Below are 24,179 nucleotides of genomic sequence, written 5' to 3' on the forward strand. Positions count from 1 at the left end.
ATAAAGTTTGCTAATGTTTACGTGGCTTGTGGAGAACTGAGGACTACGTAGTTACTGATTTATTGAGAAAAAAAAATATATATATATATATTAAATAGATATTTCATATGTGACTTTTATGATTCCTAAGTCTCATTAGGAGCCACTGGCCCTGAGGTATTCTGACAATATCAAATGTGGCCCTCTTTGAAAAAAGATTGGACACCACTGGTCTAGAGTAAGGGCTGGCACGTGTGCTCGCTTGTATGCGCGTTCACGTGCTGTTTTGTTCAGCAAAAGTCACTGCCAGGATAAAGAGACTCTACGAATCAATTTTGCTTTCAAATATTCCACAGTAGTTTCAAACAAGAGCAGAGCAACATGTTGGATATGTAAAATAACCATCGAAGAGAAGACAGAGACAAGCTCGGACTTTAACAGTCATCTGTCCAGGATGCACCCGGAGAAGTAAGTGAGATGCTGAAGTTACCGGAGACTGTTGATTACCTTACTGTGTTAGCAAGCTAATGTTAGCAACTACAGCGATTCAAACATTAGGTCCAAGATATGTGGTTGAAATTCTGATTAATTGCAGTGACGCTGCAGGTATTGTTGAGTTTATCCGTCAGCTGCAGTGATCCCACTGCAGCTGAATGGATGAGTGCGTCCCCTCATAAAGAAGGAGCGGTGCGCATTTACGCACGACACACAGCGCTAAAACTACATTGATAATTTAAACTTTCAGACACAGACAGGATTTCGTTGGAATCTAATGTTAATAAAAATGAACGTATTTTCTGCAAAACCAGAAGGTCCCACACAGTCAGTCCAGGTCCAGACAGTCAGTCCAGGTTCATACAGGGAATAGTTTGGAGTAAAACAGCCGCCCTCCTTGTATTCAGGGTGGAGCTTCTTTAAATAAAATTAATAATAAGACTCGGATATAATAGGGACTCAACTCGAATTCTTCTCTGGTGACTCAGACTTGACTTGGACTCAAGGTTCGGTGACTTGACGTCAATCATACACATCCCCTGCATAAGGAAATACTCGTCTCGTACAGTAAGGATAATCAGAGTTAGCAGTAAAATATAAAATATATGGATTACAGTGAATTACGTAATGTAGGCCTTGAATTGTTTTTAAACCCACTTGTGAATGCTTTAAAAGTTTCATTCCATTTATCAGTCTAAAGTGGGAAAAAGAAGATTGCACTATATTTGTTATCGTTTTATTTTTTACTGTGAAATGGTTTCAGCTGTTTGTTTGTGAATATTTTTATTTTGAAGCTTCTTTCGCTCTTAAATCCCACTTACCTGCCCGTCATTAATCAGCTTCAAACATTATTGAAAAGAAGAGATTCTTTTTCAATAAATTATTAAATGTTTTAGCTCATACACCGGGTATTCATTCATTTGATTACCATTGAGTAGATTGCATTTCCCAACTTCAAAGTATCTGAATGTGGAGAAAAAAACAGGAGCTGTGGTTGTTCAGTGATCAACGAGTCTTTTTTTTTAGACATTTTCTGTCTTAATTGTGTACATTTGGTACTTTCCTGCTTGGTTTCTACGGGGCATTGATACTGATACACTTTTTTAAAATCTTCCTTTGAAAATGATTCAGCAGCATTGATGAAAGTATTTCATGTTTAAGTGATTTTAACTGGAGTTTATAAAAGCTGTCATAAAGCTGACATGACTTGAAGTGGATTATATTGTGGAAACATAATTTTTTTAAGTGGTCTAAATTGACTTGATGTGTTGAGATAATCTGTAATAAAGGTCAGTACTCAGTTCGGTTGGTGATTTGTTTATTTGCATCAGCAAAAGTGTTAAGCATGCATTTGTTTTCGCAAATCCAGTTGCATCTCTCTATGCATTTTCAGGTTGTAAATCACAAAACACGATCTCATATCTCAGTATGTCTGCTAATTACCTGATGATGTTGCACAGTATCATCAGGTAATTATGGCTAACTGCTACAATTATGCATCAATGCCTTTTTGCATTTAAGGTTGCTTTCTTAATTTTAACAACTCATAGTCAATTCTAAGAGAAGAAAATCTTTGAGTACAACACCTTCCCCAAAACTCTGAAAGAATTTATAAACACTTTTTCAGGAGCATAATCTGACAGATGTAACTATTGTTCTATCCATACAATACTACATTGTTTTAACAGTTCACTATAGTAGCAGTTGTTCGCAGTCTCTGAATATTATTTTCTCTCAAAAGCAAGTAAATTCAACAAAATTTGGCAAACTCTTGAGCATCATTGCATTGCATAAGCAGAAATCATTAGATCAGAAAGACATTATACACAGGCCCTTTAGACCACTAACAAAAAAAATGTACAATCGGCAGTTAGATTCAGAAATGGCAGATACACAGGTCACACAAAGAGGCAAAACTATGGACACCGTTTGCCATGCAAGTTAGAAACAAACACCTCATTTTGGCCGTTTACATGACTGCAGGTGACGGGCAAGTCTGTTTTGATGTAAGGGAGGCTCTGGGTTTCTTTAACCATGTCCATCTCCTGTTCCTTTCTTTTTAGATCAAGTCAACTTAAACAACAAACAAAGAAATGCTTAGTCTGCACAACTTTTTAAACAAGTTGGCGTTTAAACCTGTTGAAAATGTGACGCTCCACATTCATCTGTCTATGGCTGTGATTCTGTTAACATCAGACCTTTCTCTCTTCCTCGTGAATACACTAGATTGTCTGTTGGTGCCTGCTTGTCTTACTGTGCATGATACTATGCCAAAATAAAGCATAGTTATACTACTACTTTATCAAGAATTCGTATCAGTCAAGGATTTTGTTTTTCAAAATTTTTACAGGAATAAAATGTTGCTATACTCTGAACTACCTTGCCCTGAAATGCCATTTTCTTCCCTTAAAGTCTCACACTGTTTCTTTCCAAGTTTGATATTGTGTCTCTCATTTTACTGAAAACGACTAACAAAAGGAGAGTCTGGCAGGAAAAATCAAAGAGGCTACAATGAAAGATGGTCCGCTTAACTTAATAAAAGCCTTTAGCAATGATGATTCAACCACAAATACACACACATACACACACGCACACACAACAAAATGTCCATAATCTTAATCTAACATGAATTTTTGTTAGTAATTAGCAAAGATGCTAGCAGTTGTGGCAGGAGGAGTGTTAGTTAGGGATGTAAGTATCAATTTACAAATGTAGGACTCTCAAAACAGGTAACATGGACAAGCTTTGGCGTATCTGGGGTAAAAAGGACTGCCAACTCTTGTTTTTTTTCCCGCTGCACACATTCACCATCTGTACATTGTACATTTCCCCCTATAGCTTTATTCAGCCCTGTGTGTTCCTGTGTCACAAGAATTTTCTCTCTCCCTCCTTCCATCTCTTTCTCCCTCTTTCACCCGGCCTACTGCGTCCTTCAGTAATACATGAGGTGCAGAGACAGGAGAGAGGGAGTGAGACCAAAACGGCGGAAGAAAGCGACGAGAAGGGAGGGACAAAGAGAGCAGAGACACCTAGAGACACTACTGTCATGTTTAAGTGCAGGATGGTTTGATGGAAGACTGTGTGAAGGGAGGAAGGATAAAGGGGGGCGTTTAGATTTCTTTTTTTTTCTCTCCCCCTCTCATATCGTTCCTAAGTCCATATCCATCTGTATTGATGGGCTGAGCTCAGTAGAAGAAGTACACTGCAATGAAGGAGAGAGGGAGAGGGCGCCGTTAGTCTAATGGATCTGATAATACATCACTTCAAGGAAAACAAGTCATGTCAGCTGAGCTCTGCTACTATGTAGTGTTAAAAGGTTTGTTTTTAGCAAAAAATCTGGTACAACTGGTTTTTGATATCAATAATTTACTGTAATGAGTCATGAATTATTGACCATCAGCAGAAATACACAGGCTGGACACAAGGTTGCTCAAGCAGAAATACATACACTGTGGTGGGGCTGAGTTATGCCTGCAGCTTTGTCTAGCAAAGTTAAAAGATGTGTCTGATAACAACAACAACACTTTGATACTTAAGGCAGACTGGTGCCAATATATATAATATATAAGGATACTTTTCTATTTATATTAACAAAGCAATTCTCTGCTTCAGCTAGAAAAGACAAAGATATCCTTAAATAAGCATCTGCTTTTAAAACAACAGCATCCATTTCAGAATAGCCCTTTATATTGACCCATCTGTCTACCAATCAATATTTGAATTAGCATTCAAATTACACTATCTACTTACAGAATATGATTCCAACCACAATGACTCCAATGATGCCCATCATGATCATCATCTGAAAAAAACAAAAGTAACATTCAATAAATTGTGATGTAGTCGTGTAAAAGTATTTAATATGAGCTGTAACTGTGTGTTGAATTGAAAATGAGCACATCTAAACAGTTAAGATACATTGGATTATTTGCATATTTTGTGCTTCAGTTATGCAATAGTGTCCTGAGTATTGCAGAGTCTGTCGGGAAATCCCTACAACAACGCTCTCTAAAGCATCTGTTCACTTCCACAGCAGCTCATTAACAGACTCGTGTGCAGTGTGTTCGCCTCAGCGCACCACAGCATGAACTGTGTCGTACACTGTAAAATAAAAGAGCTGAGGATTCTTGATTTACTACTCTGCACATGTTAATGAGGGTATTCTTTATTTAGACTCAGACTGCATTGACAGTATCTTTCAGTAACAACAATCTGCCTAATGGAGCCTCACTAATGTGCCCACCTTGCAGTTCTTCCACCAGTACTTGTTCTTTAGCTTGGCTGCGCAGCTTTCAAACTGGGAGGCTCCAGCTTGGAGAGCATCCGCTCTGTCATCCAGCTCTGAGAGCTTCTGGTCCCTTTCCAAAACCTTGTCCACGTTCACCCGCATGATATCCACCACCTAGAACACAGTGGTGAGGATGAGAGAGCATTTGGCAGAGGTGGGGATGGGAGAAAGAGAGGAAGAAAAAGCAGTGTTAAAGCAAAGCAACTCAGGGGAGAGACTTGCTTTCTGAAGATACATATCAAAGATTAGAGTAAATAAGTACTTTGATGCATTAGCAAACTGCAGCAGAGCACATTAGACATTTAAAAATAGAATACAATAGGACATGGACACTACAAAACATTTGTACATGCTAGATTGTCTCCACTGTCCATTTCTACTTCATGATTAAGTATGATAGTAACATCAAACTCAAGCTTTGTTTTAGCTCACCTCTTCAACTTGGGCCTGTGTCTGCTGTAGCCTGCGGTTGCTTGAGGTATTAGGTGGGCCTGGAGGTGCGCCGCCAGGGGCTCCATCTGCACCGGGGGCTCCTGGAGCACCAGGGGCTCCGGCTGCAGCATCGGGGGCAGACCTAAGATGAAGCACGAGGAGGAGGACTTGATTGTGAATGAGACTTTCTCATCTGATATTGGATGCAGGCAAAGATGAGTAACAGTTAAAGAAAAGGGGAAAGTCACCACAAAACCAAAGAGGAAAACTGCTTGTCTATGCAGGGGGGAGTGGAAATGTAGGGTGAGGTAAAGGGGGAAGAAGAGAGGGGGGAAAAAAGAGCAGGTGGTGTTGAAAAAAGGGGGTCAATAAGATTTAAAAAAATGCAAAGGGATGAAAGAGAATCTAGGCCAGAGACGTGAGGCTTTAACAGTACAAGTTATATTCAGGAAAGAATGCTGGATGAACAATGGGAGAGGAGATGGGGGTGGGGTTAATCAGAGGGAGAAGTTGGGACAGAAATAAAGTAAGGCTATGAAGTGATGTGCAGATAAAGAGACAAAGGGTTAATCCAGGAGGGGGAAGAGGAATGAGTACAGGAGGCTGCAAACTGAGCAAACAGGCTCCTAAGGGGAGCAGCTGGAGGACAGTTCACTGTGACTGCATGAAAAACATGTCTGAAGCATCCATCACATGACATCAATGTTCTATAACATTAAGCAGTTGACGTCAAAATCTGACCAAACATAAAATGTAATAAACTAATATTTTTTTAAGTAGTTGTATTTTTAACAAGTAGTGCAAAACCACCTAATAGCTATATTTAACGATGTAACTGTGTTAACTCTATGTAATGCTGTGGAGAGGCAGTAGTCAACCTCTGAATACATTATTTAGTGATGCTTGACGGAAAATTTCACTTGCGTCAGCACAAATCCACCAAGCTGAAAGAAATCAGCTCAGTTTCAGAACCCTAGCACAGGGAAAATACACAGTGAATAAAAGCAGGTTGGATTCAAAGTTATGCAGAGCATTTCAGAAGATATTTTTCATTTTGTTACAGCGAAAAAGCACGGTAGAAAAGCCGCATTAATACTTACATCTTCTATGCAGCTGTTTGAAGTGACTCACGGGCAGCAGCGGAGGAGGAGGAGGGGTGACGCGCTGTGAGGCAGGAGAGGGAGGGTCTGGAGTACGATAAAGAGAAGAAGTAAAAAACAGAAAGATGGGAGAGAAAAAGATGGGATTTTGTCGGCACTTTTCCAAATAGAAGTCCAAATTCTCAGGGAGAAAAGTGATAAAAGTACCTTGCTCGCTGTAATCAGATGCGGCGGTCTTGGCGCAGTGGAGCCAATCTCTCAGCTAGGCATTTATAGGCTACTGCAAGTCGTCAGCAAAGTACCGCAATACCGATGCACGTAAACGAGTCGGTGATAATTCACCGGATAACAGGAAGTGAAGCAGAGCGAAGAGAAGAAAAAATAACTTAAGAATTATAATCCAATCCAATGGGGGGATCCACGGATGTTTAGATTCCTGCTCCTTCAAGAGAGATGCTCCAGGAACGCAGCGCTGCTTGGCTGCTTTTTTTTTAGTCGCTTCTCCTAAAAAAAGCTTCTGGTAAATGCGTGCAATTTCAAAATAAAGGTGGGGTTAAGAAAAAAAAAGTCCAGTCATGAGAAACCAGCTGTCTGTCTCTCTCTCTCTTTTTTGATTTCTGTCACCCCCTCCTCTCTTTCTCTCCGGTGGTGCGTCTTTGTGCAAAGTGCTGTGGCTCTGTAGGCTACTGCAATAATGCGTCTCTCCTCCTGCCTCCTCCACTTGGACTCGTAACGACAGTGCGGTACCCCTCCTCCCCTCCTCTCTCTTTCTCTCCCTCTCTCTCCTCGCACTTTGCAGTACTGCAGCTCTCTGTGTCGGATAGGGCGGCAGGAAGACACTGCGGTACAGTGGATGCTGTACGGATTGTTGACTCGACTGTTTCCTCCCGGACAGCCTGCCTGGGATTCTCCCGGTATACACACCTCCTCCTCCTGATACAGTGTCCCATTGCAAGGCTCGTTTAATTCTAAATAGAGTCCTATTCTAGAGCCTGACACCCCCCTCTGCATTTATATGTTTTATTGTAAGTTTCAGTGCGTGCTCATGAGAGGATGAAATCAACCATGGAAGGAAAAAGCTTCAGGACAAAACTGAAGGAGATGAAGCAGAGAAAAAATATAATGTTGTTGGGAGAAATAAATCAATATTGATTCACTATGAACACTGTTGTTCACATGGAGATTTTTATCTTTATGCTGCACACTGACATACTTGACCTAGGTTCCAACCTTTTTGTGATCCAAGCATTTATTCAGTCAAAAACGTGCTTCTCACAGGTTGGTTGGTCATATCGATGTCTTCCAGCTTGTTTTAAAAGAAATAAAGCGTCTGCCTCAAAAAAGGTTTATCTTACATTTTTTATTCATCATGTCAATATTCAGAATAAAAAAATACGCCCCCTCCTCCCTTTCTTTCGTTTTGTTTCATGTCATGAATTCTCAGATTATTCTAAGGGCCCATGTAAAGGCAGGAATCAGGCACCATTCCTTCATACACAGTATAAGAAAGATCCGTCACCATGACAGTTCCCTGTAAACACAGCAACTTTTAATAAAATGGCTTTTCAAGCATTGAACTTAGGAGCCTGACAAGCTTGAATAAAACTCACACCTCAACCACATCCAGAAACCTCTGGAAAAGCTTCTATTCAGACATAAGAGCATCAGGGCGTTATTGTGAATAAGAATTGGTTCTCAATTGACTTACCTGGTAAAATAAATAAGTAATAAGGACCTCACTGATGCACTCATGGTTGATTGTGTGCAGATCACTAAAACTAGGGTCCAAAGTAATAGTGGAGGTCTTCCTATGAAGGAGAGTGAAGGCTGTTGTTTCTGCTTTCACAAAGGCGTAGATGTTTCCAAGTTGCATGTTCTAATTGATTTCAAGATTATAAATGGACATATTAATGCTTCAAAAATTGACTTACTGTGAATATTCTAGACTAATCACTTCAATTAATACATGTACCACAATTAAGCAAACTCAACATTTATTTATTGTTTGAATAGTTCTTTGGACTTTGTAAGAGTTCTTATCTCTGACGTCTTTTGAAAAAGACTATCATAGCATCTAATACAACAGAGCACAGGCTGTCTCAGAGCTATGAGAGTTTGTTAGAAGGGATAAAACATCACTCAGTTCATCTTTACAATAGTTTTTTAGGCTTTTATACGATATATTTTGAGCTTTTCAAGAAAATTAGAAGTGAATCAGATATTAAAACAAATCAACAAACAGAAATACAGAAAGTAAAGTATGGATTTATAGATATCTGAGTAAGATAAATTAGAAAATGTGGTAATAAACAGCACTTTGACAAATCACTCAGTACGACTTGAGCAGTCCTTACAGGCTCATTCAAAGTATTTCCCAGCACTGTCTTCTACTTTAGCGGTGTTTGCCGTAGCGGTTGAAGTGTCTGTAAAGGAAGCGAATCCTCTTCTCCAAGTTGTGTCTGTCCAAGGTCATCATTCTGTCTCCCACCATCTTCTTCTTTCTAATCAGACGCTGCAGTTCATTGCCTTTGAAAGCCTTCAGCCAGCTGGGAGCAATGATGAGGTCTTTGGGGTGAGCCTTAAAGTCCCCTGTAGACAGAGAGTGAGGACATCAGGTTCTTGCTGTGTTTGTGTTGAGAACGTGAGGAGGTGTGGAGAAAGTACAGGTTGTGAAAGGTTGGGGACTGGTATGAAGTGAAAACCAAGCAGGGATTCATCTGAGAAATAGTGTTCTGGATTTATTCAACCATTATTAAGGATCATTTCTCTCTTCAAACAACTCATGAGTTCCTATTCTGCAGTTAGAGAACATACAAAATCTATATTCACAATATCTGATCCATACCTGGCAGATCAACTACTTGGTGGAAACAATGATTCTAACTACTGAACTCATTACTGAACACAGGACTCTGGGTTATGCTTCTACTTCATCAACTGGTGTCTGAACTTATCTGTCAGACATTTCAGAGTTCTGATCCATTACTAGTGCAAGAACTAAAATACCATCGAATATTTAACATCTTTATCCACTGACACTGTTTTGATGGGATTTGACTGTTTTCAATGTTGTATCCTGAGAAAATATTGATTTGGCTTGTGGATTTAGGATACAAATTAGTGTTTTACTCTTAAGGGGGCCGGTCAATTTGAAACCTTAATCTCTCGGTGGCTCGTAGATATTTCAGTTTTGATACATAGAGAAAGGTCCATAAATCTTTCTTTTATTATGCAGTTGGATAGTCATAACTGTGAAGAAAAAACATATACACTTAGAAAGAAATGCTAGCTCTGACTAACATTACACTTTCTCCCGAGTTACACAGATAGCCATTATTGTCTGTAGGCAACTGTTACCCCTTTTCAACCGAGGCAGTTTCAGGGCCGGTTCAGAGCCGACACTCAATTGAGAGCCGGGTTTTCGTGTTTCGCCTGTGAGTGAACTGGCTCCCGGCTGGGGAAACCAGTTCAAGAGCTGCTCCAACTCTTTGCTGGTCGAGAACCACGAACCGCTTACGTCAGCGGCGAGGGGCGGGGCTGCCATGATCAAAAACACAAACCAAACTTGTTTCCGCCATTGTCCTGCAGCGAAACAATAAAAAGGTGCATTTCGACCAAGAGTTCAGGGTCTTTTAGCCCCCAGAACTACTTTACCCTGAACTAAAAGGTTCCTGTGCCTACATTGTTGTCTGCCTTTCGACCGCGGGCTGAAGTCCCGGGTAGATTGTGCAAATCAGGTTAGTGACGTATGGAGAAAAAAATGTATTTTAAATAATATTTTTTTAATCTTAATAAAAAACTAAACTAGTATGCATTCCCAAGAACTGTTTCAACAACTGTGTAAACTCCACAAACACTGTTTCGTTCAACCGAAAGTCCCAGGACCTTTGAAAAGTACTACCCCCCAAGCAGGGGCTTTTCAGGGGGGAGATCATCGACCCCTGAACTAAATTTAGAACCTGGTTGCTCCGGTCGAAACGCACGTAGTTCAGGGGTAAAGTCCCTCGTTCTGGGGTAAGGTTCCTGCGGTGGAAAAACGCCTAAAGAGACTAATGGAGTCCAAGGCAAAGCAGTGGTCGGCCGAGGAGACAAGCTGCCGTTGTCCGCCATCGTTGTTATTGTGAGGGAAAGTTTGCGCTGGTGCTGATGGGAAAAGCGGTCAGGTAAATCTGACGTCATGACGTGCCTCTTCCATGGGCTCAAGCGGGCAGAAAAAGAAACGGGCGCCGTGTTGGTTCGCAAGTTCAACCAGCTCCTAACCAGCCAGAGCACCAGCCCAGAAATACAACCCGGTTCACGTTGGTCGAAAAGAGGTATGTTAGGAGCACCGGAAGAACTGACTTGGTACGGGACCTGCTCCACTATTAAAAGGAGACACACTTGAATTCATAGTTGCACATTGTAGCTGAGAAGTACAACCTGGTTCACGTTGGTGGAAAAGAGGTATGTTAGGAGCCCAGGAAGAACTGACTTGGTACGAGACCTACTCCACTATTAAAAAGAGACACACTTGAATTCATAGTTGCACATTGTAACTGAGAAATAAAAAGCTGAGTGATGTAACCAAAAACCATCTTCATTCTGACACTCAAGCTTAAAAGAGCAGGTGCAAATTCCCGGAATAGTCTTAACCGGCTTAAGACCATAGACTGTATAAATAATGGACGTAGTATCCGTGACGTCATCCATCTGTTCCTGAGCGCTGTTTTGAATCAAATCATTGGTGGGAGCCATATTGGAAATGCTGAACTCAACCTAACTGCTGTCAAGCTAGAATGAGGTAAAGAGGCGGGCTTTGAGCCTCCTAGCCAACAGCTACAGTGTTCCCGCCTTTCAGTCAAGTCAGCTGTGCCTCTCGTAATGAAAGTGCCGCGTTCTGAAAAAATGTCGGACGATCGAGAAATGAGCTATTCAGACTACACCCATTTTTTGTACCAGGCTGTTATGTTTTTTTTTCCCCCTGTAAAGATCAGATTCACCTCTAAGCTTGTTTGAGACACTTACCTAAGATGTCTATGTTATCATATACTCCAAACATGCTCCGCTTTTCAGTCCACCTGTCCACCTTCTTTGGCTCAGGGATGGCATGCATCCTGATCTGGCAGCATGTACCTAAAGAAAGCACATTATTTAATTAAAATATCTTTTTGCTCATGAAACACATATATGGCTGCATTGATGACATTAACTGATAAGTTGATCTCCATAAAATAAATCACAAATGTTTTTAGGATTTAAGGGATTGATTGTTCAAGTCATTCATCATGCAAAATAGCAAATATTGACTTGTTAGGCTCCACATTTTAGCAGTGAGGTCCAATGCTGTTACATAAACTGAAGATTAGTAGGGGAGAGTGGGGTGATTTGTGCCAGAGGGAAAGTAGTGCCACCCCTGTTATCTAGAAAACCATAGAAGAAATTGGTCATGTGACTACATATTTTTGAAGAGGCATTCATTTCACTCTTCCTGCAGAGAAGGGAGATACATGGCTTGAGAGATAAGCACATTAAAGTTACAGAAAAAGGTTTTTTTTGCCTTCCAAAGTAAAAATTATTTGATCAATGTGTTTTGATTGCTGTGTTTGAACAATTATTTACACATTTTAAAACAGTTCACAAATGTTTTAGGGCTTTAGTAAGCTACACTATGAGTCTATACAGTTAGCATGATGCTAGCTCTAAACAGCTGGATGATGCATTTTTTTCAAAATAGTGGCCTTGGGGTGATTTGTGCCAAAGGGCCTGGGTTACTCACCAACTGTCATTTATTTACTACATATTATTTTATTGTAATTGTACATTGTATTCTTAGATATGATCACTAAATGTGACATTCTTAATATTAGAACAAAATCCATCCAGAAAAAGCTAGCAGAGCATTTAAAGGCACATTTAAAGCAGTGTTTCGTGGTATAAGTGCCATGAAATGCAGTGAACTGACTTTTGAGTATGCACAAAGAAATAACATTTATATCCCTGTCAGCTGGATCAGAGAGGTTTTGAGAATTGCAGCTGATTTGGTTCTCAACATGTGCTCATGTGGTGCTCTAGGCCTTGTTATAGAAAAGTGGGCTTTGATGTTGTAAAATCTTTAAATAAAGTCATTTTATATTAAATGTGTCTTACTTTTAAATAGCATTACCGTTTGTGATTTTAAAAGAATCTGTTTTACTTCAATACTAAATGGCACAATTTACCCCAGTGTATTCTCTCCAAAGACACAACTTACCCTGCAAGTTGTGCCACAAGAACACTTTTTTTTCTAAAGCTATATTTCTCAAACAATTTATATAAGATCCAAAGTAGAATAGACCGATAAGTTTTTTTCAGGGCCGATACTGATTATTAGTAGTCAAGGAGGCCGAATATTCATTTGCAGTAAAAGGGGAAATATTGGCATCAAAATTTTGAATAATACAAACTCCAACACTTATCTTTGTCTAAATGCAAGCATATGTTTATTAAACAGCTTTTCAGATTTGCAACATGTTAAAGGCACTATGAGGAGTTTTTCACCAGCTGAGAAACAGACTGAAACCAACACTGATGCCTCTTCATGACCTTCAAAAAGCAAACAAAACCATAAACAACAACACTGATACCTTCTCTGTTGTCATTTTTAATGCCTTATACCACTCAGTGGGGGTAGGTGTCAGACCACATGATTGACATTTGACTTTAGAAACCTCCTTTGTTGGCTGTTTTCATGGCAAATAATCACATTGAGTGATACACCTGGCTGTTAAAAGACAGCAGGGTGAGGTTTTTGTTGAAAACACTACTTTTGCATGTACAGAACAAGAGATAAGAGGTATCACTTTGACCACAATGGGGCACCAAAATTGATATAAATCAAAAGTTCCTCACAGCAGCTTTAAAGGTTTTCTAGACAATACACATCTTTGATTTAAAAGTCTAACACAAAGTGCAGTGAGCTCCAAGGCTCAGCGGCATGTCTTATAAAGTCAAATGAAAACTTAAACAAATAATGATTTAGTGGATTTAGAGCCAAAATATCCTAGTTTTAAATTGATCTCTCTCAGCCGTCGGATTTTTGTAAAAAGGCAGATACCAATATGGTCAAAATGGGTCTTGAATTAAGTTCTGTATGATTTTACCTATGCTAGGTTGTGCAGAGTCAATTCAATGACAGTGTTCTTTCAATAGTACAAAGAAAAGGTCATCTCTGGTTCTGGCTGCACATTAAAACCAGCAACAGCACCTACCAGTAGAAATGGTCCTGGTTGTTTGGAGTACAGCCCCAGCAGACTGACAGAAGGACGTTCCAGCTCTCAGAAGCCCTCCTAGTCCAAACATCTTTGAAGTTTTCTACAGCAGCACAACACCTAACAAATTCACAAAGAACTCAATCAGGTAAAACAGTCATTCGACGACAAATGTCTCTGCTTTCAATGAGTTGACTGGTCGAGTATCCTTAACACACACAGTGCTAGCTTGTCATATCTGCATTGACCCTTAGCTTTAGCCTCTGTTAGCACATTAAGTACATTTACTGTCTTTTTATAAACATTACCAGTTTCTGTGTCCAGTAGGGATCGTGTTCTAGTGGAAGCTGTTTTTATGACACCAACAAAACATGTATAATTGTCTCATGCGGAGGTATATAAAGACAAGGGTTTGTTATTGAGGCTTCGACATGCTCGTGGTGGCCGCTTCCATCTTACTCTGTGTCCCACAATGCACCGCGGTTGTACCGTATTATCGGTGGCGCACGCATCAACAACGGGTCGAAGATTTTGCACCTTTCAGAGCCTTTCTCTAACCAGCAGAGGGAGGTAGAGCAGCCAAAGGACAACATCTATCGAAGAGTGGAGAGGTGGTTATTTTTAATCCGACAGACTGCTTCTACGGAAGAGGATAAGGGCCACTTAAAAAAAAAATGAAATTAAGGTCAAATTTTTTAAAATTATTATTATTATGAGAAAAAAATGTCAGAATTCTTTAACCTCAGAACTCTGGCTTTAATCTCAGAATTAATGAATTAAAATAATTAATGTAAGAATAATCAATTATTATATCAATTCAATTCAATTTTGCTTTATTGGCATGAACAAAACCATGTTATTGCCAAAGCAAATAAATTCATACACATACATTACATATACATCCACAACACACTACACTCACCACATAAGATAAGATAAGATAAGATAAGATAAGATAAGATGAGATATTACTTTATTGATCCCCGGCGGGGGGGGGGGGGGGGGGGGGGGGGGGGGGGAATTTAGATTGAATAGAAGTCATTACAGCCAGTATTAAAAATGTTTCAGTAGTGACAGGTTGACATGGTGTGATTATGGTTGGTAATGACAAATTAAGCATTAAGGGTCAGTGGTCAGCGTGGTGCAGTCTGTGGCCTCCGTTACTGTTCAACAGTCTGATGGCGGTGGGCACAAAGGAGCGCCTGAAACGTTCAGTCTTGCACCGTGGTGGAATGATGCGCTGACTGAATGAGCTCCCCATCAGCCACAGCTCATCATGGAGAGGGTGAGAGGGGTTGTCCAGGATGGCTCGCAGTTTGTCCATCAAACTCCTCTCAGCCACTGACTCCAGACTGTCCAGTTCTAGGCCAACCACAGAGCGGGCCTTCTTTACCAGCTTGTTGAGCTTGCTGGCCTCACCCGTCTTGATACCTCCACCCCAGCACGCCACAGCAAAGAAGAGAGCACTGGCCACCACAGACTGGTAGAAGGTCTTCAGAAGCCTGCTGCAGACACTGAAGAACCTGAGTCTCCTCAGGAAGAACAGTCTGCTCTGTCCCTTCCTGTAGATGGCATCAGTGTTGGTGGACCAGTCAAGTTTATTGTTTATTTGGACCCCAAGGTACTTGTATGAGTCCAGCCTCTCCACTTCCTCCCCCTGGATGAGGACTGGGGCTGGGGGCCTCCTGTTCCTCCGGTAGTTCACCACCAGCTCCTTAGTCTTACTGATGTTGAGCTTCAGGTGATTGCTGTCGCACCACACGATGAAGCTCTCTATCAGTCCTCTGTACTCCTCCTCGTCATCTTCACTGATGCGTCCAACGATGGAGGAGTCGTCGGAAAAATATACATTAATCACACACCATATTCATTATATATTATATTCATCACATACATATCAACCACATGTTACATATATTACATATTCTATACGCATTAATGAACGATTATCCATACAGCATATCTCAATGTCCTCACCTGATATATATATATATATATATACACTATAATATAATATAATATAATATAATATAATATAATATAATATAATATAATATAATAGAATGCCTTTATTGTCATTGCAACAAGTAAAACGAAATTGAAAGGTTCAGTCATCATTAGGTGCCATTAACAGAGACAAAAACAATCAAGGTATAAAAGTAATAAATATAGGAATAAAAAAACACTGTCATACACACACAACATACAAATCAATCAAGGAGCAGCAAAGTTCACACTTGAGAGTGGATTTTTCCCAGCCTTATTTTTTGCACAGTTTATGTTAATATGCACTTGTGTATTGCACTTGACTATATTGCACAAAGTCACTAAAAAAATGCCCATGCTCAAACAGTGTTGAGAGCAGTAATGGCTCTTGCACAAAAAATTGTTTTTTAGTCTGTTTGTTTTTACTTTTAATGTCCTAAAACGTCTGCTGGAGGGTAGCAGCTAAAAAAGTGCATGTCCAGGATGAGTTGGATCCCTGAGGATGTGTTCTGCTTTCCTAAGGCAGTGCGAGCCGTAGAGTCCTCTTCCGTATGCTTCAGCGAAGTGTGTCCTAAAAACTCTAGCTGACTTGACAAAGCCAGGTCTCTTCATTCAACCTTAAACACAATAGTGCCACCATGTTTGCCACTAGAATGGTGAAACTACAAAACTACAAAACTACACATTATTGGGAGGAGAAACTCTGGGATACATTAAGTACACACTTGAGCCTAACTTTAACTAATTGGAAGATGTAACATTTTTATAACGTGTATGTGTTATTGTTTTATTCATACCCTGCAGACTTGCAGGTTTATAAACTGATATTAGTCTTTTTCTCTGTCTGTCTGTCTGTCAGTCTCTCTCTCTCTCTCCCTGTCTGTCTCTCTCACTCTCTGTCTCACTTGCTCTGTCTGTCTGTCTGTCTGTCTGTCTGTCTGTCTGTCTGTCTGTCTGTCTGTCTGTCTCTCTCTCTCTCTCTCCCTGTCTGTCTCTCTCGCTCTCTATCTCACTTGCTCTGTTTGTCTGTCTATCTGTCTGTCTGTCTGTCTGTCTGTCTGTCTGTCTGTCTCTCTCTCTCTCTCTCTCTCTCTATCTGTGTGTGTGTGTGTCTGTCTATCTCTATCCATCTATCTTTCACACACACACACTCACACACGCAGTACACCACAAACTGATACTTTCAGTCTTACTGTTGTAGAAGCCAGACGGAAGATTTTATTTTCAAAGAAACAAGTGCACCAATACTGATCTTTGTCTTATTTTCATTATTGCTAGAAATACGTCACTGAAGCTGTGGAAATATACTCAAGATGAATAATTTAAAATATAAGATTCCACTCAATTTTAAGATAACCACACTACAATAGCCTGTGCAGTAAAGAGAAATGGATTTACTGAAAATGTAGCTATTTTACAGTTCTTTTTACATCTGTAAAAACAAACAAACATGCACAGTGCAAATGATTAAGCTCAAATCAATATGTTCTGAAGAGCAGTTATTGAAGAGTTAGCAAAATATAACCCATGTTTTCCAATGCTATGATTTCCAAAATAAACAATTACAATGCATTTTGCTTTCTTATAAATACCATCACGTTTCCATGTAGCTCTCGACCTCAGCACCGAACAAAATGCTGACTTGACAACATTGCATTCAGTGCTGCATTTTTTTTATCTGTGCTTTGCTTCCTCTGCCAGTAAAACTCAGTGGAACATTATATTTCATCACCTACACATATAGACTTAATGATATGAGATAATCATAACAGTTATTGAAATCAAACCGCAGCTGGTTTTACAATAAGTCACAAAGTCTGAAGCCTTAATATGAATGAGTTTTATCGCCTTTTGTGCATTCATGCAGAAAAATTGTCTGCATCAAGATACAATGAGAGCTTGAAACAGGGACAAACCACTTCTGATTATACCCTACTTCTACAGAAGTAGTCTGATTCGACTATTTTCCAAACCCATTCTTATCAGCATAGTCATCTTCAATCTCTCATGTTCAAATTTGATTACTTTCCACATGAGGGGCATTTTCCTTTATTCACCTCATATTCAGATACAGTGGAGGTGACTGAACATCAGCTTGAGGAAAGACCACCTCACTGAGTGACACATTTGTTCCCCCAAAACTGAACTTCAAAACAAAGTGTGACACTGATTTTACTTTACAGGCTGCCAGAGGAAGGTGTGAGGAGTAAGTTGTGTGTGGATGACATAAAAGGATGTAAGACATACAGTATCACTTCCCCAGCAGCAGTCACGTGGCTGTTACAAGAGAAAATGTCTCCACAAAGGAAGAAAAACATCTCTTCGGTTTCGCCTACACATTCTCAGGGGTAGGCTCATCCATTAATCTGTGACAACACATGTTTGTATGCGTGAATGTTTCTATGTACGTGTGTATCTATGACTGAATTTGGTGTGAATGTGACATGTAATGCAAAAGTGCCCTGATTGGTCAGAAGAAAAACTCCATATGAATACCATCTATTTACCCCTAATTATTACTTTATTACAACATTCACTAGCAAGGACCACACCAACAACAGAATGAGATTTGAAAGATAGTTTATTGATTATAGTATTGATCAATTTTTGAACCCGTAGTCGCTTTGGGGAAGCTTCGTAGGGGATCCGCCGTAGCACCTGGGCACGACGAACCCCCTCAGGGCCCTATGGATATGAAGGAGAGGAGGAGAGGAAGCAAGGGAAGGGAGGGAGGGATGTGGAAACGAGAGCGAGAAAGGAGGAAATGGTCAGATTTGAATCTATGGGAAAACGGAAGCGGTACGGTTGAGATGTGGCCCTGCTCCTGAAATGTCGCTATTATCACCACTTATTATATACGATAGCTTGCTAGATGGATCATCTGCATTCCCCCAGGCTCAAATTTGAATAGTCTCCATGTGAGGGGGCTTTTCCTTCATACTATTTTCACCTCATATTCAGATACAGTGGAGGTGACTAAACATCAGCCCAAGGAAAGACCTCTTCACTGAGTGACACCTACACTGAGCTTCAAAACAAAGTCTGAGATAAATGTGTGTTTGATAGATAGATAGATAGATAGATAGATAGATAGATAGATAGATAGATAGATAGATAGATAGATAGATAGATAGATAGATAGATAGATAGATAGATAGATAGATAGGTAGGTAGGTAAAGTGGGGAAAATAAGTATTTTGATACAGCACCGATTTAGCAAGTTTTCCCACTTACAAAAAACAGAGAGGTCTGTTATTTTTATCAGAGGTACACTTTAACTGTGAGAGACAGAATCTAAAAAGAAAATCCAGAAAATCACATTGTATGATTTTTTTTAATAATTAATTTGCATTTTAATGTGTGAAATAAGTATTTGATCACCTACGAACCAGCAAAAATTCCAGCTCTCACAGACCTGTTAGTTTGTCTTTAAGAAGCCCTCCTATTCTCCCTTCATTACCTCATTACCTCATTGCACCTTTTAGAACTTGTAACCTGTATAAAAGACACCTGCCACACACTCAATCAATCAGACTCCAACCACTCCACCATGGGCAAGACCAAAGTGCTGTCTGAGGACACCAGGGACAAAATTGTAGACCTGCACAAGGCTGGGATGAGAGATGATCTGTATGGAGGAGCAGGCCAAAATCCCTGCTGCAGTGTGTGCACACCTGGTCAAGAACTACAGGAAACGTCTGACCTCTGTATCAAATATTAAGTTATATTTTTCTATTGTATCAAATACTTATTTCATGCAATAAAGTGCAAATAATTATCTAAAAATCATACAATGTGATTTTCTGGATTTTCTTTTTAGATTCTGTCTCTCACAGTTAAAGTGTACCTACGATAGAAATCACGAACCTCTCTATTCTTTGTAAGCGGGAAAACTTGCAAAATCTGCGGTGTATCAAAAACGTATTTTCCCCAATGTAGGTGGTTTGTAATTGTTGCAAGGTTCTTTTCACCACAACTCACTTCAAGTGAAAAAAACACAGGCGTCATTGCCCGCAGTCAATGACGGTGCCACTCAGTCACAGTATTATTCTGAACGTATAATAACGAACACATAGGTATGTTCTGGTGCTAATCTTAAACATTTCTAGGCCAGTGTTGATTTGCTTTGCTGCAGCTATTGTGTCCAGTTCTCTTTATCAATAAACTGCAAAAATATACGCACTTTACAGTAAGAGTTTAAAACAATACACTTTTTTTTTTTTTGGTCATGTATTTCAGTATTATTTCCACATCATCAAAAATAATCCTCTCTTTATTGTTTACATTTAACCACAGGGCATTTGGTTGACACTTTTGATGGGATCATGGGACTAAATAATTGACTGGCAATGTAGGCCTGTTTCTGTTGCAATGGCTTGAGAGTTGACGAAAAGGAAACACAGAAGTGAGAACGGAAGGGATGATTCACTTTCATGATAATTTATCAGAACAAGACACCATATTAAATTGGCTCATTCTCCCCACACTGCTGAGTATGATGATTGTGCTGAGAGCTGTGAGTTAACCAGAGGTTTGCTAACGTAAGTGACTGGCAGTGACGAGGGAGTGACGGGATAGTTTTGCCATTTCGGTTTCAAATCAACAAGGAGAGCTTCCTTGAAAGATCCTGAATTATCTGGTAAACTTATTTGTGTACAATCATTTGTAAACCAATGGCATTCAATGTAGGGGAGTGGAAAATCATTTTAATGTGGCCAACTGTGCAACTCTGTGCATAGAAGCATCTTTAGAGATGTATATTTATTTTAAAGTTCAAATACAGAATAACTTCTTTAAATGGTACGGCTCAAGTATGTTGTGCATGCTTTGGCTCCCAGGCTGACAAATCTTCTGAACTTGTAGACATGTGTTTGATTCAAAGAAAGAAACAGCATGAGGGAGAGAGAATCCGTGGGAGGAAGTGGGTCCCCCTGTTTACATCTTTCTCTTACAGTTTCCAAGATGACAGCGACAGACCGCATCAAAGCCAGGCTTGTAGCTGAAGTCACATGATCAAGGGAAGGAACTACCTTACACTCTCCGCCCCCATTAGCACCCACAGGCTCATATAAAAACCAAATCAACCTGAAAGAACACATCAAGTGAAGAGAGACAGAATTTAGAGAGTGGAAAACAGAGAAGTTCACACAGAGATACAACTACAATTTTATTTAAAATTTAAAAAGAAACAGAAAGATGCTGTTGAAGGTTTTAGTCCTTGGGATGGTTATCAGTTTTATGAAAGGTAAAAAAAAATGTTTTAATCTTTTTGCAATAATATGTATTTTAATATTTGGTAGGTTAAATTTAAATATGCACATTTTCTTTATAAAGTGTTTTTTTCTGTCTCCACAGGGGCTCATTGTCAGATAACTGAGGTGCTTGCTGAAGCAGGCTCTCAGGCTGTGCTTCCCTGTAAATGCAGCTCCTCATCCACCATCTCCTACAACATCGTCTGGAGCAAAGGCAACAAAGGGTAAGACCGGTTTTGCCTGCTGTCCCTGCTTTTCATTGCCTCTTTCCCCCTTTGCTTTATATGTCGTCCAAAAGCAACCAAGTTTCCTTCAACTTCATCCTTCCCTGTTAAAGTTCCAAGTAAAAACTTGTGTCTATATGCCGATGACACTGTTGTTTGTGATATCTGTCCACAGCACTGTTTGGAGAAAGCAACAGAGCGGTCTGCAGTACTGGGGCTCTAGCTGGAATCAGAGAGGAGCCCATCGTGTACAATGCCCACACTACCAGTTTGAAAGAGGGGACTACAGCCTGCAAATCAACAATGTGAGGGAGGAGGATGGTGGAATCTACTCCTGCAGGATCCAACATGGAAACGAGGTCACTGAAAATGTGGTCAGGCTCAGAATCATCAAGGGTGAGACACTGAAAAACATCCTGTAATGACTTCCCTAAATGTAAAACCCTTACCTACATACACCAAAGCAGACCAAAACATGTGTTTCTGTATCAGAAGATTTCAAAATATGTGTCAATAATCTTTACTGTGCTCTCCTTTACAGTGACTATCTCTCCACCGGCTGCCATCGAAGGTCAAAGTGTTTCAATCACCTGCACTGTAACTCCATGGCCTTACGGAGCCAATGTGCAATGGACTTTGAACAACAGCCCATTCGTGCCTCGGACTGAAACGACCACAGACAGAGGACTGTCTAACAAGGTTGTGAGGGAAGAGGCAACTTCAAGAGTATCTGGAAACTGGACCTGTGTCGTGGCATACAAAGGCAAACATGGAAAAGCTTCTGCAACTCTGGCTATGAAGGGTATGAATGTTTCTGAACCAGAGAAAACTGAGATTTTTTCAGACATTTAAGTGTTCAGTTAATTGTTTTCCTACCGGCTGATGCACTTAAACTCTTCTTTTCCCCTCTTTCTCTGACAGGAATCATCAAACCACCCAAAGACAGCACCAAGCTGTACTCTGCTGTAGGATCTGCAGTCAGCCTCCCCTGTGTGTTGTCCTCTGGTTCGATCCCGTCCAGTCCGGTGTGGGAGAAACTGAAACCTGGATCTCTGTTCAATCCCGTTCCTGGTCGCCTTCCCACTTCTTTTTCTCCATCCTCACCATCCTCCCAGACCCCCTGGGAAATATCTGCCAGTTTAAAAGAGGTCAAGTTCGAAGATGAAGGACGGTATAGATGCTCTGCCACCATCCAAGGACAACGGTTGACTCGAAATATGCAGCTTGTCGTTGCCAAAAGTAAGCTTCCATTGATTCTGTTTAGGCTGAATGAATTAAAACTATTCAAAATGCTTGTTTTTTGTTCCATCAGTGATACATTGTATTGTCTTGTTGCACTTTCAGTTGAAAGCAGCGGTGTGTCAAAGAAAAAACGCTCGCTGACTCTGACCTGCCAACTGACGGACACAAGCGAAGTCACAGACTATGAATGGGTTCGTGTGGAGTATGATCTCAACGACACTCAGTCAGTTGAGTCCATACAGAAAGGCAAGAGCCTGACCATAAACACAGAGTCTGAGGAGAACCACCGTGAATGGGTGTGCCGTTTCTACGGGAAAGAGGGCATCTTGGGAAATGTGACATACCACCTTCATCAGATGAGTAAGTGCTGGAGTCAGTTCTTTTTTTATTATTATTATGTGATGATGTGCTAAAAATGAAATGTGTTGTCTTTTTCTGACTTTTTTCCGTAATTTTCCCCCTAAGGTGGCCTGACTGGAGAAAAATCATCAAATCCCACACAAAACATGGCTGCCATTGTTGGTCTCAGCATACTGCTGCTTGTTCTGCTGCTGATTTTGGCTCAGATGTACAAGAACCATCAAAGGGTAAAGATCTGTTCTTCAAATAATATGTGAAGATAATTTTCATTCAAGAAATCTGCTTCAACTTTGTTTCAGTCTAACTGGAAATTTGGATGGGATTATTCAACTTTATACATTTCTTAAAACATTCTTTATAGAAGTACAAAATCTTGAAATAAAGTAAATTATCAATATTGTTTAAAAATCAGCTACTTTAAATTCATCAACATTCTTTGTATTAGTTTTGTTCCATCGAAGATAGATAATTTCATTATGTAGAAAACAGTGATTAAAAACTAAGCAAAATTTGAATTCCTTGTTGATTTAAATGCATAGTGTGTTCATAAGATTAGATCTCAAAGCAGACTGAGTGCTGATCATTGTATTTTTTTCCCCCACAGAGGAGAAGGATCTTTCAGTACCCTGCGCTGGAGACGATCATTCATACGGCTTCCAATGAGCGGGAGGAGAGAGGAAGGAGCCAAGGAAAAGAGTAGAGACACAGTGAAGCAGAGGCATCACAGAAAAGAAGCTTTCATGAAGAGGGACCTGACTTTTCACACCTGAAGTGTTTTGGGAGACTTTTGTTTGCACAATTTTGTAAATAGTGTTTTCAGAGCAGACGTTGTAGCAGTCCTGTTGTTGAATTTGAAATGTTGGGACATTGTTTCATTGTGTTTGGCAGTGTACTAAGATTAAAATGTTCTGGGAAAAGATTAAAAAGACGATAGAAAAAATTGTTTTAAAAGATATTCCGATGGATCCCAGGCTTTTTATTTTAGGACTTTACCCAAATAATCCTAAGTTTACTAAAAATGACCAGATAATGATAGATCTGTGTCTGTTGCACGCCAAAAAATCCATCGCAATGTTTTGGAAAAATATTAACAGACCAAGTATATCATACTGGGTAAGACAAAGGCTTGTAACCCTTCCTTTGAAAAAATATGGGGACCCTTTACTGCCTTCGTGAAAATTATTGAGCCGTCAGATGATGAGGTGAAGGAATGAGTTTTCTCCTATGGTTTGCTCTGATAGAAACCTCAATACATATTGACTGAAGCTTGTGCAGATAATATTATATCTTTATTTTTTGACTGTGTACTACCCTTTCATGTTATTTTATTTTATATACATATTTGCATAAAAGATGGCTTTTGGTCAAAGAAGAAGTTTGTTTTCATGTTTAATGTTGGTGGGTGCTTTGGTTGTGAGGAACACATCAATTTGTTGTTTTGTCTCTAAAATGTGTAAAAAAAAAAACCCTTAATAAATATATTGATTGAAAAAAAGGAATGTTGTGTATTATGCAGTTATCTGAAATGTGATTTCTTTTCAAATATTCCGCAGTATCTTAATAAAAATAAAGCACATTTAAAAGAAATATATCTG

General features: G+C 39.8%; 3 protein-coding genes across 4 annotated transcripts; 1 reads left to right on the top strand and 2 right to left on the bottom strand.

Moving 5' to 3' along the window:
* The first annotated feature begins 112 nt into the window (after positions 1-112).
* LOC117822504 lies at positions 113-24,131 on the top strand. 2 transcript variants are annotated; one of them, XM_034697282.1, is made up of 10 exons: positions 113-447; positions 17,690-17,854; positions 20,461-20,751; positions 20,862-20,982; positions 21,158-21,378; positions 21,524-21,784; positions 21,904-22,221; positions 22,327-22,584; positions 22,690-22,811; positions 23,189-24,131. In XM_034697282.1, the coding sequence occupies exons 3-10, from the start codon at positions 20,703-20,705 to the stop codon at positions 23,282-23,284; spliced, it is 1,446 nt and encodes a 481-aa protein (XP_034553173.1). In that variant the 5' UTR covers positions 113-447; positions 17,690-17,854; positions 20,461-20,702; the 3' UTR covers positions 23,285-24,131. The 2 variants fall into 2 exon arrangements, with proteins under 2 accessions (XP_034553173.1, XP_034553174.1); XM_034697283.1 differs by lacking the exon at positions 17,690-17,854.
* Positions 1,779-7,328, bottom strand: zgc:92912 (uncharacterized protein LOC436805 homolog). The gene is made up of 6 exons (XM_034697343.1): positions 6,502-7,328; positions 6,295-6,381; positions 5,195-5,336; positions 4,718-4,876; positions 4,225-4,276; positions 1,779-3,676 (listed from the first exon to the last, which is right to left on the bottom strand). Coding segments are annotated over exons 2-6 (372 nt in total). The 5' UTR covers positions 6,297-6,381; positions 6,502-7,328; the 3' UTR covers positions 1,779-3,659.
* Positions 8,272-14,014, bottom strand: mrpl51 (mitochondrial ribosomal protein L51). Its single transcript, XM_034697341.1, has 4 exons — positions 13,829-14,014; positions 13,521-13,640; positions 11,299-11,406; positions 8,272-8,883 (listed from the first exon to the last, which is right to left on the bottom strand). The coding sequence occupies exons 2-4, from the start codon at positions 13,609-13,611 to the stop codon at positions 8,687-8,689; spliced, it is 396 nt and encodes a 131-aa protein (XP_034553232.1). The 5' UTR covers positions 13,612-13,640; positions 13,829-14,014; the 3' UTR covers positions 8,272-8,686.
* Positions 24,132-24,179: the final 48 nt, after the last annotated feature.

The sequence above is a fragment of the Notolabrus celidotus genome, chromosome 12, assembly GCF_009762535.1.
Source record: "Notolabrus celidotus isolate fNotCel1 chromosome 12, fNotCel1.pri, whole genome shotgun sequence".
Lineage (NCBI taxonomy): Eukaryota > Metazoa > Chordata > Actinopteri > Labriformes > Labridae > Notolabrus > Notolabrus celidotus.

Coding starts and splice junctions, on each gene's coding strand:
- zgc:92912 (XM_034697343.1), bottom strand. Junction 4,877..5,194: donor CACAGGCCCAAGTTGAAGAG/GTGAGCTAAAAC, acceptor ACTGTGTTCTAG/GTGGTGGATATCATGCGGGT. Junction 4,277..4,717: donor ACTGGTGGAAGAACTGCAAG/GTGGGCACATTA, acceptor TGTTTTTTTCAG/ATGATGATCATGATGGGCAT.
- mrpl51 (XM_034697341.1), bottom strand. CDS start 13,611: ATGTTTGGACTAGGAGGGCTTCTGAGAGCTGGAACGTCCTTCTGTCAG. Junction 11,407..13,520: donor AACCAGGACCATTTCTACTG/GTAGGTGCTGTT, acceptor TGCTTTCTTTAG/GTACATGCTGCCAGATCAGG. Junction 8,884..11,298: donor TGATAACATAGACATCTTAG/GTAAGTGTCTCA, acceptor CTCTGTCTACAG/GGGACTTTAAGGCTCACCCC.
- LOC117822504 (XM_034697282.1), top strand. CDS start 20,703: ATGCTGTTGAAGGTTTTAGTCCTTGGGATGGTTATCAGTTTTATGAAA. Junction 21,379..21,523: donor CAGGCTCAGAATCATCAAGG/GTGAGACACTGA, acceptor TCTCCTTTACAG/TGACTATCTCTCCACCGGCT. Junction 22,812..23,188: donor TGTACAAGAACCATCAAAGG/GTAAAGATCTGT, acceptor TTTCCCCCACAG/AGGAGAAGGATCTTTCAGTA.